General features: G+C 43.7%; 5 protein-coding genes across 5 annotated transcripts; 2 read left to right on the forward strand and 3 right to left on the reverse strand.

Moving 5' to 3' along the window:
* The first annotated feature begins 492 nt into the window (after positions 1-492).
* Positions 493-1076, forward strand: K450DRAFT_239386 (uncharacterized protein). The gene has a single exon (XM_051588757.1). The coding sequence runs from the start codon at positions 626-628 to the stop codon at positions 884-886; it is 261 nt and encodes an 86-aa protein (XP_051445103.1). The 5' UTR covers positions 493-625; the 3' UTR covers positions 887-1076.
* Positions 1077-1903: 827 nt separating this feature from the next.
* Positions 1904-4399, reverse strand: K450DRAFT_239391 (uncharacterized protein). Its single transcript, XM_051588758.1, has 4 exons — positions 4117-4399; positions 3789-4040; positions 3606-3712; positions 1904-3529 (listed from the first exon to the last, which is right to left on the reverse strand). Exons 1-4 carry the CDS (start codon positions 4323-4325, stop codon positions 2145-2147), a joined length of 1953 nt encoding a protein of 650 aa, XP_051445104.1. The 5' UTR covers positions 4326-4399; the 3' UTR covers positions 1904-2144.
* A 4791-nt stretch (positions 4400-9190) lies between these two features.
* On the reverse strand, positions 9191-10744 carry K450DRAFT_156383 (uncharacterized protein; the record flags this gene model as incomplete). The annotated part of the gene is made up of 7 exons (XM_051583974.1): positions 9191-9472; positions 9573-9698; positions 9786-9894; positions 9978-10137; positions 10243-10417; positions 10503-10528; positions 10642-10744. Coding segments are annotated over 7 exons (981 nt in total), but the record flags the coding sequence as incomplete, so codon positions are not given.
* Positions 10745-11292: 548 nt separating this feature from the next.
* Positions 11293-12496, reverse strand: K450DRAFT_239397 (uncharacterized protein). Its single transcript, XM_051588759.1, has 5 exons — positions 12168-12496; positions 11961-12087; positions 11717-11802; positions 11475-11635; positions 11293-11411 (listed from the first exon to the last, which is right to left on the reverse strand). Exons 1-5 carry the CDS (start codon positions 12408-12410, stop codon positions 11324-11326), a joined length of 705 nt encoding a protein of 234 aa, XP_051445106.1. The 5' UTR covers positions 12411-12496; the 3' UTR covers positions 11293-11323.
* Positions 12497-13776: 1280 nt separating this feature from the next.
* On the forward strand, positions 13777-17117 carry K450DRAFT_239407 (uncharacterized protein). Its single transcript, XM_051588760.1, has 18 exons — positions 13777-14223; positions 14315-14420; positions 14497-14512; positions 14592-14607; positions 14692-14726; positions 14791-14842; positions 14917-14965; positions 15024-15060; positions 15140-15343; positions 15420-15442; positions 15506-15629; positions 15705-15847; positions 15910-15969; positions 16063-16134; positions 16199-16451; positions 16529-16583; positions 16680-16827; positions 16888-17117. Exons 1-18 carry the CDS (start codon positions 14193-14195, stop codon positions 17009-17011), a joined length of 1548 nt encoding a protein of 515 aa, XP_051445107.1. The 5' UTR covers positions 13777-14192; the 3' UTR covers positions 17012-17117.
* The last annotated feature ends 20 nt before the right edge of the window (positions 17118-17137 follow it).

Below are 17137 nucleotides of genomic sequence, written 5' to 3' on the forward strand. Positions count from 1 at the left end.
GATTCTAACGCAGATAAAAATCAAGATCCGCATTTCCTATTCCAAACAAAACATTTAATCAGTAAAAAAATAGTATAAGCAGCCCATGGATATAGGTAGGATAACGTATTTTATGACGCAATGGAAAATGCCCAGCTAAAAGATGTTGTTTTGTTCCCGCTGTTTGGTAACATAAGTAGCGCTCTTACATTCGGAGACCTAAAGTTTCAGCAAAGGGCCCATGCAAGGGAAAGCATCGTAGTTTGGTGAGACAGCTGGAAATCATTTTTGGATAGCTGGTATGCATACCGTACAATTGGTTGAAAAAACATGGTGCAGCCAACCACATGTGTTGGCCCACTATGCACTTACGCGCCATGTGGTGTATTTAAGGCATGATGCACGAAAGACTGGACTTGTCGCAAACAACAAGGCGCGGTGATCAGTGTTCACCATTCACGAATTCTGAAATGACTAACTAAAGTGGAGAGCCAAGACTCCGTTGGTCACTCTGCCAAATATCTTTAGCCGTTATGTCATGGTATATACCCGCTTGGTTGGACAATAGTGTACGCGGAGCCTAGGTTATGATGGGTCATAAGGGCGTACAAAGGAAAGAACGAAAGACGGTACCACAGTCTAATCAATGACCTTCTACCAACCCAGCTTACGAACATTCGCTTTGCTTTTCCTTTGCATTGAGAGTCATCAACGTTCCATATCGTTGATTGCACCCTTCCTAATCATTGCTCATTTCCATACATTGGATTGCTTACACTCCCGGAAGTTGTATATGGTTTATTGCTCCATTTTCATGGCATATGCTGTCAATACAATCTCCTCCTCGGAAATAGCATTCCGAGATTGCAAGTGCAAACCTTCGCCGTTCCAAATGAGACGTGCCTAGTTTGAACCAAACCCCATACCTTTCTTTCCATAAAAATGAATTTAGCGATAGTAAATGGAGTCTATTTGTCTAATGAAGCGGATGGTTTTTTCTCGTCCTATTTGTTTCGAAGTGTATTGATGGTCTAATGTCATCAATCCCCTCCAGAACTCGTTGTAAAATTAAAAAATAAACTCAGGAGATGTTGTTCAGTTGCGTGGTGGAAGTGATGGTGGTGTTATGAAAAGGAGTCACATGATGAGGCGCTTTTCAGAAAAGAAATTTATTCAAATATAAAAAGGTGCAAGGTATAAAAAATACCTTCTGCTAACATTCCTTTTACTATTCCTCTCACACATTTCCCTCATTTATGGCCCCTCTCTCTCTTCTTCCTCTGGTAATCTGATCTCATCCGGTAGTACCAAACCTTTAGGCAAGGCTTTCCTCATGCGGGGGCCCATCCCTCGCATGTGTAGATAGGTCTGGTGCCCACTTTATGAAACGCATCACATCATCGGCGTAATCTTTATGTGATGCAAAATAGCGAACACTTCTTTCCCTCGGCTGTGCAAACTGCAAGTTGTAAACGAGATCCTTGTATCCACGAAGAAGGGATGGCCTGAGATGGGTCTTACCTCGAAAGGGCAAAAGCTCTGGATGGCCTATCTATGGTACCTTTCCCTACGGACCAAAGCACATTTGCCGCGCGAATCGGCTCTGTTTAACCCCAACGAAAAGGCGAGGGACAATTTCGCATCGGCATGTGGGCTCTTGGTATCCCCCTTCCGAGCGAGGTGAGGTGGTAGGTATGTATTGTATCACAATGTCATTCCCCAATGGCGAAATTATCACTCCGTTTGAAAAGGAACCTCCATATTGAAAATTTTATTATTATCTTTTTAAAGCGAGTTACCTGCCATCGCCCCTCGTCTCGGCCTGCAGTTCGTCTTGGTTGGTCTGCAAATTAACCCTTTAGGAAATTCCGAACACGTAACAGAAAAACGATATGACAGGATAGTCTTATAGTTCTTAACATGTATGGCGGAATGAGAAAGAAATTTTTAAAAAAAAGAAATTAAAAAAGAATAAAACATAGAAAAACCTAGATTTATTAATTATGGCAATCTGTGAAAGGTAAATGGTAGTGAACTTGACGTGGGAGCACAGACTGTGATCTTCGATCTGTCACTGGGACAGAACCAGCATTGAAGCGCGAAATCGTCAGGTTAGAAAAAATGGGGGAGATTTGCGTCAGGTAAGACCCTTGAATATACTCGTTCTACACGGTGGGTTGGAGGGCCACAGGTGCATGGCCAGTTGGCATTTTGCCCCGCATGCCGGTCACCGGACACACAAATATCTCGTCGTCGTCTTCACTTGTTTTAGTTGTCGCGGTTTCCACGCTCTCCCTTTCTTCGTTCGACTCCGTAGATGGCATAACCAATCGGTATTCCTTAATCTTATCTTCTGCTGTCGAAACCAGCGTGGTAGGTTCCAAGAACATACGGTTGACGACGTCCGAATCCAAATCCAGCCAGCTAGAAATATGGCCTGACATTTCTCCAATTTGGTCCTCAACGACTAATTTGAAGTCCTCAGTCCTCCTCCATTCAACATTCAGCTGTTGCTCTAGATCTAGACACGCTTCGAGAGGCATGGCTTCTTTCATTACTTGATTCACGGCCCGTACAACCACTTCTAGCAAACTTGGAGATTGTTTCTCGAGATGTTGGAGTATGCCATCACTCCACGGTTTCTTGATGTCCCTGAGCCGCTCCAAAATTTGAGACACGCTGGGAAAATCGCCAAATACTTGTTCAATCTCCTTTTGCCAAACTCCAATCTTGTCAGGTCCAGCATAAGCTTTGTGCATCTCGAGCACAACTTTAATAGCTTCCTCAGTGTGTGGAGCAGGACATGGTGCATTGTTCTTCATTTCCTTCAACGTATCCACGTACTTGGCGTCTGGAATGAAATAGTCTGCCATTCCTAGTCTAAGTAGCTCAGGCCCTCGGAGTAGCAGTAAGTTAGGCGGCGCCAGAGATATATACAGCGCGGTTCCTTTAGGTGGTACACGAGCTGACTTGTCCTGGTCAAGGATACATTTCAGTAACCCCAGTGGGGGGATGGGAGCATTTGAATAGCTGTTTATCCCAAAGTGGGTGAAAGCGTGCTCAGTAATGATGCGGGTTTGGTTAGGCGAGAGATAGAAAAGCGAGGCGGAACGGGGTATCTCGCCATCGATGATGTTGAACACTGGTTTCGAGCTCTCATCCTTCCGTTCGAGAAGTTTAACAAGTGAATAGTAGTCATTTTGGAGACTTTGCAATGAGTTTTGTACAGCTTCTATATCATCGTCACATTCAAGCAGTGTCTCCTTGAGAGCTAGTCCAGCACTGATGGTTTTATGATCAAAGTTAGTGATAGGAGCATCTGGATCTTGTTCAGGCACTGCGATTTGAGAACAGCGGGTAGTAATAATCAGTGCTGAGTGTTTAGGGTCGCTCATAGCTTGATCGACTTCGTCTTTCAATAATCTCAATCTCTCCGATGTCATCAAATTGTTCGTCTGTGGTGATGCGATAGACAGCGTGAGTGCACCAAGTGAGGTTTGGGGGTGCTCAACATTAATGAATTCGTTGCTATCTGAATGCTCCTCCTCCTCTAAAAAATTTCAGGACAATATGCACGTTAGACAGATTTACAGTTAGTCAAAGTAGATAGCAACGACCTCCATTACCTCGTATGCCTTTGTTCTGCCATAAATGAGCATATGGGCAGGCAGGTGCTACTTTCTTCGCCTCTTTCCATGACAAGTACTCGGCAAGATCGAGGTTTTCGACGAACCTTTTGGAATTGCATGGGCAACACAGGTCAACTCTGATATCATGGTGCTTTACACGCTCTATGTCAGCTTGCTTACCGTGAATAATAGAACGCTCTTGCCTTGAGCATTTCTCGATCATAAAATGCTTTATCCACGATAGCCCCTGGCTTATTCTTGGCGAGTCCAGTAATGATATTAGGCAAACCGCTAAGAAACTTCTCATCCGTCGAAAATGAGTATTCATCGAACCGAGCGTATACTGAATCGTCCTCTTTAAATTCGGGTTTAGAGCTATTTAGGATTTTTTCGAACTGCAGGTAGTTGTCGAGATCGATTGGATACTTTATTCTAAATGAGGTCCGGATATTTAGAAGCTCTCGCAAATGGAGCAGTATGACTCAAATTCCACCATGACTCTTCTTACCTGGAAAAATAAAACTGCTTGGCTTTTAGTAGCTCTTTCTCGTCAGTGGGTATTGTGGAGTAAATGGCTTTCAAGCCTTTTTGGAATTCAGCGTCATTATCCCAATCATAGGAATGAAATTCGTGAAACTTTTTGAGTTCTTCGGGAGGAAAAAGTGAGAATTGGTCAGACTGGTAAGCTTCTTGGTTATTGTCTTCAGTGGTAGTCATGGCTGAAAAGAAATGTGGCCCGAAATGCGTGAGAGCGCAATAGTTTTATTTCAGCTGCTGCTGTAAGGAACAATCAAGCCTGTCTGGGGTAATTCTGCTAGCTATTTTTTTTTTTTTTTTTACAGACCGCGCAAAGCTTCATCGGGTTTCTCTTCATTACTAATATGAAAAATCTTGCGAATAAAGTATCCAAAAGACTTGTTCTTATTTTTTTACTTTTGATTTATTTATTCATACCTAAGTAACCTGATTTAACAGAATCTACAATACAAGGACCATACAAAGAAAGAAAACGAGAGGAAAGGAAAGGAAACTTGGAGGATGCACAAGATACAAAATTACAAGGTGATAAACAGTTGCAGTTAAGGCGGGATATAGGTAGCTAGGTGGGGAGGGAATTAAGCGTAGATAATTTAAATAGAAAGGTGAGGGTATTAGAAGCACATAAACTTGTTCTTCTTGTTCATGAGCTCTTCCATTCTGTTTTCCAAAATGACACGAGCTCGTTCAGCTCTTTCTTTGTATTTTCTTTCTGCTTCCAACTGCTTTTGGAGGTTGGTACGCTCCTCAGTCTTGACCTGCTCAACAGATTGCATTTGTGTGCGAAGGGTGGTCACTTCAGCTCGAAGGGTGGTCAATTCAGAAGACACGGTTGTTTTTTCACGAGCGAGGGAGTCCAGTTGCTTTTTGCTATCTCTTGCCACGGCCTCAGCACGAGTAAGCTGAACTTCAAGCTTATTGATAACATCTTGATGAGCTTTGACATCATTTTCAGAAACATTCAACTTCCTTTGTAGTGCCCGCACGGTTTTTTCAAATTGGTCTGCCGTACTGATAGACGATTGTATCACAGTACTGGTGATGGAACCAGTGATAGATGAATTCTCAGAGCCATTTCGCTTCAATGACACGGGTGGTGACATTGGTCGAGCTGGTAATGGTGCATTAGGGGGTCCACCTGGAGGGGCAGGAAGACTTGCTGGTATAGGTGGCAAAGCGCTTGAGGGAGGTGCTGAGCGTGGTGGTAAGGTTGATACACTGGACAGGATGCTGCCTCTGCTAGACGATACCGTTGATACAATGGAGCTTCGCTTATTAGTTTCATCCATGTCATCCATTAACTCGACGGCTCTGGCACTCAGAGATTCAGGTACACTGCTTAGCTTGTGTTGTTGGCCCAGTTCGCTGCGTGACGAACCCTTGACTCCCCCAGCTAAAGTTTGCATCATCGATAGCGTAGCAATTGATGAGTTGGAGGCGATTGAGCTTCGCTTATTGACAAAACTCATGGGTGCTTGTGGTATCAATTGCTCCATTTCGATTTCAAGCTTATCGTTGGCAGATGTGAGGCGGATAATTTGAGATTGTAAAGTCTTGGATTCCAAAATAGACTTTTCACGTTCCAAATCAATTTCAAGTTCTAGTTCCTTGATACGCTTGATGAGCTTGCTATTATCCCTTGCAAGTTTTCTTGCTCCATGCTCATCGATGTTACTGTCAGAGTTGGAACGACGTCGAGATGAGATATTGAGTTCTTCTACAATTTGTTCCTTAGACCTTGCTTGAAGAGTCGCCAGCTCTTTACCCAACTTCGCTTCGGATAGCTTGGTAGTTTCTAGTTGCTGCTTCAAAGCCTCAATGGACTGAACGTGTTCATTGATGATGATTTCTTGCTCTTTCAACAATTTCTTACGCTCATCCAAGTCGCTGACAGCACGAAGGATGCGGTCTTCCATTTCCTTCTCGGACTGGCGATGTGAATCATTCAGAATCTTGATCTTCTCTTGAATGGCGGAATCCGCTTCCTCTCCAGCGCCTAAGGAAACTTGCAATTCCAGTCCTTCAATTGTGCGCTTTAGGACATTGTTAACACCTTCAACACGCTCAATGTGAGCACTCTTGTCTTCCAAGTCAGAAATAGCGTCCTTGTGTTCGGCTTGAATTTTGATAAATGATTCTCGAACGGCTTCCAGGATACTTTCGAGCTCTTCCATCTTCTTTGCGCTCTCCTTAGCTGATATTGTATGTTTGCTCAGTGTATCAACTTGATCTCTGAGGGTATTTTGCTCATCTTTGTAGGCTTGGATCTCAATTTCATACATCTCGATCAAACTGTTCTTCTCTGCCAGTTCGTTGTTGACAGATTCAAGTTGTCGCTCAAGTGAGGCAGCTACTTCATTATTGGCGGAGGCACGATCAATGATGCTTCGCAAAGACTTGGCTAATTCTTGTTTTTCGCTCTCAAGAGACTCGAGTGATTGACGCTTAGTCTCAAGGTCATCAGCTTGCAGTTCGTACTGCCGCTTAAGATCTTCCAAATTTTCGCGGGTTTTGTCAGTCTTGTCGTCTTGTCGTCGTAAACTACCCTCCATTTGAGCAATCACAAGATACAGCTGACGTCGCTCGTTATGAATCTCTTTGATATCCCTACGAACAGTCTCGACTTCCATTCGAGTGGCTTCCACTTCGCGAACCTTGACAGCAAGCTTAGATTCCAACGATTCAATCTTCTGTTCGCGCTCAACCAATGATCTTCGCATTTCATCGGCTCTATCTGTCATCTCCTCGACTTGGAATTCAAGTCCTTGAATCACAGCATCTTGCTTTTCCTCCACTAACTTGATGTTTTGAAGATCAAGTTTGACTTTTTCCAACTCTTCTAGTCGAGCAGCAAGTGCAATTTGTGTACCTTGCTCGTATTCAGACATTTGAAGCTTGAGCTGTTCAACGGTAGCCTGAGAAAGTTCGAGATCAGAGGTTTTGGCAGCATGAGATTCGTGAAGCTTGTTCAATTCTTGTTTCAAAATGTCAAGGGATGTATGCGCATCATCACGAGCGTCTTGCAGCTTCTGACTATCGGCGACCTGAAGCTGATGCTTCATCTCCAACGCACCCATCTTACTGACTGCTTGGTCATACTCTGCTTTCAGCGCATTATGTTGATCTTGCAATACCTTGTAGCCTTCAAGGCTGGTAGTAGCTAGTGCAATTTCCTCCAAATGACCACGGACATTTTCCTGAAGTTCAGAAATGATTGATTCTTGCATATCTGCATTCTTCTGTAAAACCTTGACCTCTTGCTCTTTGGACTTGAGACTGTCTACATGCTTGAGAAGTTCTTCCTTTTCACGTTCATACTCTTGACTTGAAATATCAAGGGTAGACAATTTCTCCAGTGCCGCAGTGAGTTCTTGTTGAGTTTCGGTCAAGGTTTGACGCAAATCATCAATGTCAGTATTGTGCATGGCCATGAGAGTTGCTTCCTTTTCGCAGATGTGAGCGATATCATTGTTGAGCTGTTGGACTTTGTTTTCAAGCTCATCAACCTGCTGCTTGAGTTGATCACGTTCCTGTTGCAGTTCAATGAAGTGGGCAGATTGTACGTTTGACGTTTCGACAAGGATGTCACGGGATTGAGTAGGAGCCTGCTCAGATTGAGGAATGGTATCTTTGAGTTGTTCAGATACATCTTCAGATAGAGACTCGGTACCAAGTGGCAATGCAAAGCTCTTTTGAGAGTCATCATCATGGTCTTCAACGATTTCATCATGCTCCAGCTCAGGAGCGACAAAGTCTTTTGAATCATCATCGTTCATCATTTCAGTCACCGCAACAGGTGCAACAAGAGAATGCGAAGCTTTCAAAGCTGAAATCTCTTCAAGAGCTTTAGCATAAAGCTCTGTCTTTTGAGTGAGATCTTCAACAACTTGATCGTGTGATATTTTCAGCTCTGAATGCAATTTCTGAAGAGCTACCATGGAGGTATCATTAGAAACCGTCATTTGGTCAGCCATGTCATTGTATGTGTCCTCGGATGCCAAGTTGAATTCTTCTTCCGAAGCACGAGGTGTCCACTGGCCATCAGCAGAAGACTGGGGACGACTGGACGAATGGATGGACGACTGAATATCACAAAGCTGTTGCGTAAGCTCATCTTTTTCCTTTTCAAGTTGAGCATAGGCAGCATTGCGTTCATCTAGTTCCTTGAGCAACGCAGAAGCGGCTTCACCTTCAGAGGGACTGACGAACTGCTTGCTCCGGGCTTCGGCTCGGTCAAGCTGCAACTTGATGTTGATTCTCTCTGTTTCCGCTGTAGTTAAGCGAGTCTCCAATTCATCAATGTATTGCTCAGTAGCAGAATCCATTTCCTTAAGTTTTGTAATCTTGCTCTTCAAATCATCTAAAAGCTCGTGGTCTTTGGCGGCATCTTCGGCAGCCTTGCTGAGTTTGCCTTCAAGTTCACCAATATAAGCCTCGTTGCGTTGCTCAGTATCGGACATTCTTTTCAATTTCGTTTTGATATTGAACATATCCTTTTCTTGTTCGTCGAAGCGTGAATGGAGTTCATGGACATGACTATCTTGTTCTTCAATACGCTCGTTGGCGACGGTGAGAGCAGCGCGTGCCATAGACAATTCATTTTCAATCTTGGAGACAGTGAGTTCGTATTCTTCAATAACGGGCTCAACCAAATGTTCAAAATCAATTGGTTCAGACTGTTTGAGACTAGCACGTTTCTTGACAAGAGTATGAATTTGGTCACTACGTCGCTTGCGGCTCTTGTCTTTTTCAATCTCCTCCTTGGTTGTAACGTCGCGCAAGGCTTGCAGTTCTTTCTCAGCTATCTTGTTTTCATGCTGGACTCTTTCCAACTCGGACTTCAATTCTTCAAGTTGTTGTTCCAAGTCCGTCACATGTAGCGCTTCACTTGCCTCGGCCAGATCAACGGATGCGCTAGTAGAGGACGAACTATGAGCCGATGATGGAGAAGAATTTTGCTTCTTCAACTTGGCAATAATTGAGCGTAACACAGCCACATCATCAGTTTGCATCCACTCTTCGATGCTGTTTCTTTCAACCTTGTTCTTGATATTACGTGCGCGGTTAGCGTACTTGATGGTGTTCATCGTTTCGATCAAGTTATGTTCAGCGGGACTGACACAGGCAATCATCAGTGTGGTGGAATTGCCACCGAGGGAATCTTGAAGCAGTCGGGTCAATTTGGAGTCACGATAAGGGATGTGAGTTACAATCTTTTTGCGATTGGGATCACCAAGAATAGAGATGACATTGCCTAGCGCCAAGAGGCCAGCATTGATGTTGATTCCCTCCTTTCTTCTGTCACCTTCTGCTGCGGTACGTTTCAGCTAAAGGAAGGAATTGACATGGTTAGTGTTGTGTTTTCCTGTTTCCATTATCATTTCTATGACTCTCCTCGAAAAGAGGTTGTCAAAAAAATTAACGTACTCTTTCACTTCCGGCAAGATCGACAAAATGAAATTTGGACTGCAAAACGACAGTCTCGCCTTCCTGCGAAGTAGTAGAAACAGCCTTTTGTTCCATTTTTCCAATCAATGCGCGTACATTTAATGACTGGCGAGATCCCAGTGTAGATGCAGATCGAGCTGGTTCAATAGTACTTGCTCGGTTATTCACGACCGATGATGGCTTTTGCGGTACCCATTTCTCCTGACGAAGCATGACGGTAAAGATGGCATGCGAGCGAGACGACTTCTCGTTCATATCGGTCGAGCCTGTTGCTCGATTTTGTGTTCCCTGCTCGAGATATCTGGTGGGTGCATTAAAAGAGTAGGGTGTAAGGACCGGACTAGTTATTACACATCATTAAATAAGTAATAAAATATTGCATACCGCATGACTTGTTCGACGCTCGAAGCAGTTGCTTCAGTAACTCCAGACCAGATAAGTTGACCCTTCATATCTTCTCGAACAGTAATAGCAGGTCGTGCTTCAGGTGGAGCATCGTTCAATAAATCAATGAGTTCCTCATTGTAGATCTCGATAAAAGAAACTTTCACGCTAAATTTTTTTGGCCGGACTTCGGTTGATGGTGATGCAGGTGGGCTGTGTTGAATCATCGAGACAGGTCGAAGTCTGGATGAGGAGGATTTGCGACTAAATGCAGGAATAGCGGAAGTCGCTGATTGTATTGCTCGATTTGTTTCCTCAGCTTGTAATTTTTCAAATAGGTATGAAACGGCACGAGGGACGATACCCTCATCGCCGAGATCGTGGGACTGACACATCTTTTCAGTACCCATGGTATATGTTTTTCCAGACGAAGTCTGGCCCTGTAAAGCAACATAGGGTTTGTGAGTAATGATCATAAACCGGATTCAATTGATGTGGGGCTCATAAGGGCAGGCAGAGACTTACATAGGCAAGAACAGTAGCATTGTAACCTAGATAGGTATTCAAAAGAGTGTTAGAACATGATCCTATTAAGGTTGCTTTCACACCCCTACTCCTCCTTAGATTTCCTTGTACTTGATTGAAACGCCAAAGCAAAACTTACCGTTCAGAAATCGTTCAACTAATCGACTTCCAACTTCGTTAAATACTTGTTCCTGAGTACTTGTAGGACCAAAGATACAGTCGAATGTGAATGGCTTTGGTTTTTGACCCTTTTCGGCAACCGAAACGCTGTTGTCATTGACTTTCAAAATGTCGGATTCGTCTATAGATGAGAATCGTGGTTGAGATTTGTCGCGACTTGTCAGCGGTCGTATGCGCAGAGCTATATTAAAAATGTATCAGTGGAAAAGCCTTGTATACTATGATTGATTTTCGATTTTTTTTTTTTTGACACAAAAATCGTGAGCAGCATTGACAGCTACGGGCGTTACGATGCTTACCGACTTGGATTGAATTAGATTGGGGCTTATCATGTTGCTTAGACGAACTAGTAGTGTCCTGCGTTTTAAGATTCGGTATGGCCATTATCTCTTAGTATGGCAGCATAAGTAGTAAATGATGGAGAGCGGGTAGAGTTGTGTTTGCTAAGGGGATGAAAAGCAGAGCTCAATATGGTAGGGAATGGAAGGGAGGTGAGGTGAATGCCCAAGTGAAAATGATCGACAGAGAGGGAAAGAAAATAGTTGAGAACCCTTTGGTCAAAAAAAACCCCTCCATCTCATAAAATACTGGTTGGTTATACAAGGTTACACACATTAAGAGAAACACTAATTTTATTTTTACTATGTCTTCTTGTTCAGAATTCGAACAGCGTCCTTGGAATAGACGTAACTTGCTCCAGACCAAATGGTTGTTACACCGACTGTCCATCTGGAAACGTACAAGATTGAGTTATTATGAGCTCGTGCAAGAAAACACCTATAGTGTACTTACTGTAAGCCTGTCAGCAAAACGGTGTCTGGGAATCCCAATACAGGCGAAGTCAGAGAGGCACCCATCAGCAATAATTGAAGCGCTGTGTTAATTTTGCTAATTGTGGTGGGGCGTACTTCCGCAGATGGTATTGAGAAATCCCAGTATCGTACAAAGGTTTTCTGAAAACAGTATGTTGGGCGTTTTAACTTTCTTTTTTCCATTCCATATGTCAATCAACCAGGCTTTAACAAGACACTTACGGGAGGTGGTAAAGAAATGTAACGATAATAGAAGGATGAGAGGACGAGCCCACCGTCACGCGCTAGAATTATTGCTGCCAGAGGAACTGAGAAAATAAATAGAAACATTTTCAGTTAAGGCTAGTACAACCGTTGTGATTGAACCTGTTCCCGCCCAACCAAACCGCCTGCTAGCTCACCCGGCAGCGCAGAGCAGAACTTCAACATCATGTGACAATCCCTCCTCTCTGATTTTTTTACTCACCTGGCAATAAATCTTGCATGGCCAATGTCACTGTAAGTATTGTCATCAGCGTCTTGTCGGCAAGAGGATCAATGATACTCCCAACAAAAGTCTTCATATTGTATCGTCTAGCAATGAATCCATCCAGCTGTTCCGGAATCATGCATCAGGTCAATGAAGCACAAAGATGTATGGCACCCATCTAATTAAATACAGAGTGCCACTTACCATATCTGTTATGCCTGCAACTGCGAATATACCAAGTGCCAATGGGTACTTTTCATTTAGAATAAGATAGCCGACATATGGAGAGGCGAGCAGTCTTGAAAATGTCAAGATATTGGGGATTGTATAAATATTCTCATGCGTAGGGATGTTGGTTTTGAGCTGTAAGAAAAAACATTGTTGCAGAGAATATAGAATATCCCAGTTAATCAATTGTAACGCTGGCTGCACTGACCCTCCGCACATAGCTAGCTAGCCAGAAGCTCGGCCAATGCTAAAGTGCTTCGATCAACACCACTCTCGCTAAAAAAAATTGCTCTGTCCCACGCATCTCTTACCTTGCCCAGCACACCTTTTGCGTCTTCTGCAGCCTTTTGTAGGCTTGGTTGTTCGTCTTTATTATCGGTAGGGGTGCTGAACCGTCTTAGTGAATACGATAAAATTTTACTATTATGACTGAAAAAGATTATCGTTTAACGAGATGTATTCGACTGTGTCATACGCGATATAAAATTGTACAAGACTTACACAAGAGGTACCCGGCCGTGAATGGTAGATAGTCGGGTGTGAATGGCTTTTGGTGCATTCTTAAATGTCATTGGCAGAGGATTTTTTGCCGCAATGAGAGTGTGGTGTCGAGCAACCGAGATCGATGGTCGAAGCATTGCTGTAGCAACGCGTGAGGATATCCATAGTCGGTGCGGCAGCGTCACAGTCGTCATAACAAAGGATATCGTAAGCACACACCTAAAGTAGAGCTCGCTTGTTATGGCCCAACGTATTTTTGTTCCTTGCGGAATTTGAAATAAACAGTACTGACACATTGGTCCCAGCCAAGGCAAGGTAGGTAACTACTACGTATTATCACATTTCGGCAATACTGGAAAGCGAAGGACCAGCTCGGAAACATTTTCATATTTCCATTCTATCAATCATGAAGACGATGACCCCTGGATGCCGAGACTTCTAGATGCGTTTGTGGAGCCTTTTGTTCGCACTGCCCTTCTCGGCTCCATAACAGGGCAGGAAACGACGTCGATGTTCGTTTGTCATCGTTCCTTGTGTACATTCACGTTCTGTAAATATCGAACTGACCGTGAAGATCAACTTTCTTACTCATGATGGATCGCCATCGTCGTTGGCGTCACCATGAACCAGTGTTTTGAACACGCACGACAAACTCTGAAGTCCCTCGATAATGCCTATTTATTCCATATATGGTTTCCAGAATTGAAGCCTAGGCAAGGGAACCCAGTCTCATAGACGAGACAGCCCACAATCTTATTATCAAGGAAAAAGCTACGAGTGGGAAGGGATTTTTTTCACCTTATGCTACTGATATCCGTGGCTTTAATTTTTGTCTCAACCGACTCCACCGACTCTATTCTTGCAAAGGAATGATAAGGTTTATATTCAGAGCCTGGTTGTGAATTAAGCTTCCAGAGCAAGGATATAAAAAATGAAGCCTTCATTAAGATAGCACAAATGGACTGGATGTGAAGAACATTGTCCCAAACTCTGTTTCACTTTGACTATGCTTTCTTTCTGCATATTTTTAAGATTAGACAAGTTACAGAGCAGCTGTTCGCGAATCAGTCTACTGCAATTTGGTACGAGATACCGCCATCAAATAACATGCAGGGAACTAGTCAGTACATATGGGTTCCACGGGGGTACTTTAATGGGCGGAAATCATAAACGCCAAGCCTTACTACATAAATCAGTCTTCTTTTGCGAGAGAGTCTTCATATGCGCATTACACTATTTTCTTCATAGTGTTGCGCTGGGGTAGTTTGAATCGGATTATCCTCATGAAAAAAACCCCCATTCTCTCTTCTATTTTCTGGCGTGAGCTTTCGCCATAATCCGGGCCGGCAGGCAAGCACAAATTTGGAAATGCCCAGTGACGGCGAAACTGATCGGGATCTTGTCCCCGCCACTTTTGGATGCATGAGCCCATAACAACTTACCTTTTCTTCAACTCACCTTACCTTTTCACACCTTTCTCTCAACTTATTTGTTTGAATCATGGTTTTCTTGACTCAAGTCGTTAGCGATGGTGAGTAATATACGCGTGAATACGAATTAACAGTCCACTATTGCCCGCTAACACGTTGCTCGGACCCCTGCCACTCTCTCTTTTCCTTCAGCTCGTATTAACGAGACCAAAGAACAGCAAGAGGAAGCTGGCATGTTGCACGAAGAATTCTCTACCTCTGTCTATGGAACCCGCTGGGCTGGACAAGATATCCCTCGGTAAGTCCTACAGCACGTCTCGAGAAAAGTGGCGGGTATTATTATGGGGGCTGACCTTGTGATTGTTGTGCTATAGCTTCGATATGCCGGATGTAAGTAACTTGACCACCGAGTGACTTATCATGAGCGTGATGATCTAAATTTCTTTTTCTGTGGATGGGCATGCTATAGAACGAGATGCCACCTGGTAAGATGGATGGGCTTAGCCTGTGATTAATATGTGAGCCAGTCGTACCTTGTAATGTTAAGCTAAACCCTTACTTTTTCCTAGATGTCGCATACAGACTGATCAACGATGAACTTGCCGTGAGTTTGAGTTGCTGTGATGATTTCGGTGTATAGCGATAGTACTGACCCTGAATGTTTATAGCTGGATGGCAGACCCTCACTTAACTTGGCCAGTTTCGTCACCACGTTTATGGGTATATGTCCAAAATCAGGTTTTTTCAGCTAAAAGTCACTTCCCGATCACTAAACTAGTCTTGATTTGGAACAGAGCCTGAAGCTGAAAGACTTATCAGCGAGAATGCCTCCAAGAACTTTATGTGAGTTTGCAACGTCTTGAGCCAGAAGTAAAGCTTACAATGACTGACTTTTTGCTAGCGATTACGAAGAATACCCTCAAACTTGTGAGATCCAGGTAAGAAAATCAAATATCTCGAGCACCGTGGAGACCTTCCCCGAGGTGTCCGATTCTGACATCGCCGTTTATCATCTAGAACCGCTGCATCAACATGATTGCCCGTATGTTCCATGCCCCTATGGACAGTTCTGAGGAAGAGTGCATGGGATGCTCTACTATTGGATCATCTGAGGCCATCATTTTGGCTGTCTTGGCTATGAAACGCCGCTGGCAAATTGCTCGCGATGAAAAGGGGTTGTCCAAGGAAAAGCCCAACTTGGTTATGGGAGCCAACGTCCAAGTAAGTTTTTTAAGATTGCTCTGGTAGCAGCAAACCAGTATTTTTTTTTCATCTAATGATGTTCCACTCTCCTTAGGTTTGCTGGGAGAAAGCCGTCAAGTAAGCTAAAGGTTATTATATATGGGTTACACAGCCGAAGTATTAACTTTTATCCGTGTCAAGGTACCTCGAAATTGAACCCAGATATGTGTCCTGCACTGAAGACTATTTGATTATGAGTCCAGAGAAGGCTATAGAGCTCATGGATGAGAACACTATCGGTTGTTGTGCCATTCTTGGTTCTACCGTAAGTACTTGGGGGGTTCGGCCCATTTTTGCCAAATACTGATAAGATGCGCATGCATTGCTTGGTTTCTCCCAGTACACTGGTCATTATGAAGATGTCAAGACGTTGAACGAGCTTTTGGAGAAGAAGTGTGCTGAAACTGGATGGGATATTTGCATCCACGTTGATGCTGCCAGTGGTGGTTTTGTAGCCCCATTTGTGTGTCCCGAACTTGTATGGTAAATATTCTCCGGGTCGCTTCAGTTGTCTTATTTCGTTTGTATACTAACAATCATAATAGGGATTTCCGTCTTCCACGAGTCATTTCCATCAACGTCTCTGGTCACAAATACGGTTTGACGTAAGTTTAGCGAACAAAGAAGCACGTCCACTTGACCTGCCCCCCCCCCGCTGCTCTCAACGGGTTTTTGCTGATCATTGTGCTTATCTGCAGGTATGCTGGTGTAGGATGGTGCATTTGGCGTAGCAAGGAATATCTTCCTAAGGACCTGATTTTCAATATCAAGTAAGACTTTTTTTTAAAATTGGTTGCTTGTACGCACCATATTGACAGTACATCCTCTTGACAGCTACTTGGGAGCTGACCAAGCATCACTCACCCTTAACTTCTCCAAGAGTGCGTCCACTGTCATTGGCCAATACTATGTTTTGATTCGCCTCGGCAAGTCTGGTTTTAGATCTATCATGACTAACCTTATTCGTATTTCCGACCACTTGGCTGCCTGTCTCGAAAAAGCTGGATTCCAGATTTTGAGCGAGCGTAATGGTAGAGGATTGCCACTTGTCGCTTTTAGAATTAAGACCAAGAAGCATTATGATGAGGTGAAGTGTCACTGATAGATGAGCCAGACAATTTGCATTGGCAAGTGACACTAATACGGTGTTAATTTTTCCTCCAGTTTGATGTGGCTGCTCGTCTCCGTGAACGCGGTTGGATTGTGCCTGCTTACACTGGTGCGTGCATGAATTTTTTTTTTTTTTCAATTAAGCTAATTTTATACTTCCCGGTGGGTTCCGATGAAAGCATGTAACTAACATTGCGTTGTTTAGCCCCTCCCAATGCCGAGCAAATCAAGATGTTGCGTGTGGTGGTGAGAGAAGACTTCAGCAAGAGTCGATGTGACCTTCTCATCCGAGACATCCTGGCTGTTGTGAAGCAGTTAGACGCCCAAGACGCCAAAACCATTCAAGAAAACCGGTAAGTGTATTTTTATGGAGATCCGAGTTAGGCCAAGTCAAATATTGACGATCAAAATAGCAATAACCATCCAAGTGCCAAACAACGCTGGGCTCTGTTGCGCAACATTGGATCCGTTGCATTCCACCACCCCCAGCTTGAGGGCAAAGAGCGTGTTCCCAATAAGACCAACGGCGTTTGCTAAGCGGTCTACCGATGTTTTGTTATGCTATGCTATGCCGATATGTTATGCTAGGAGACCGACCGACAAAATAATAATAAAAAAGATTTTTTTGTTTATTGAACACGGATCTGCTCATCGTTTTGACCC

Source organism: Umbelopsis ramanniana, assembly GCF_025399195.1.
Source record: "Umbelopsis ramanniana AG unplaced genomic scaffold K450scaffold_24, whole genome shotgun sequence".
NCBI classification, from domain to species: domain Eukaryota; kingdom Fungi; phylum Mucoromycota; class Umbelopsidomycetes; order Umbelopsidales; family Umbelopsidaceae; genus Umbelopsis; species Umbelopsis ramanniana.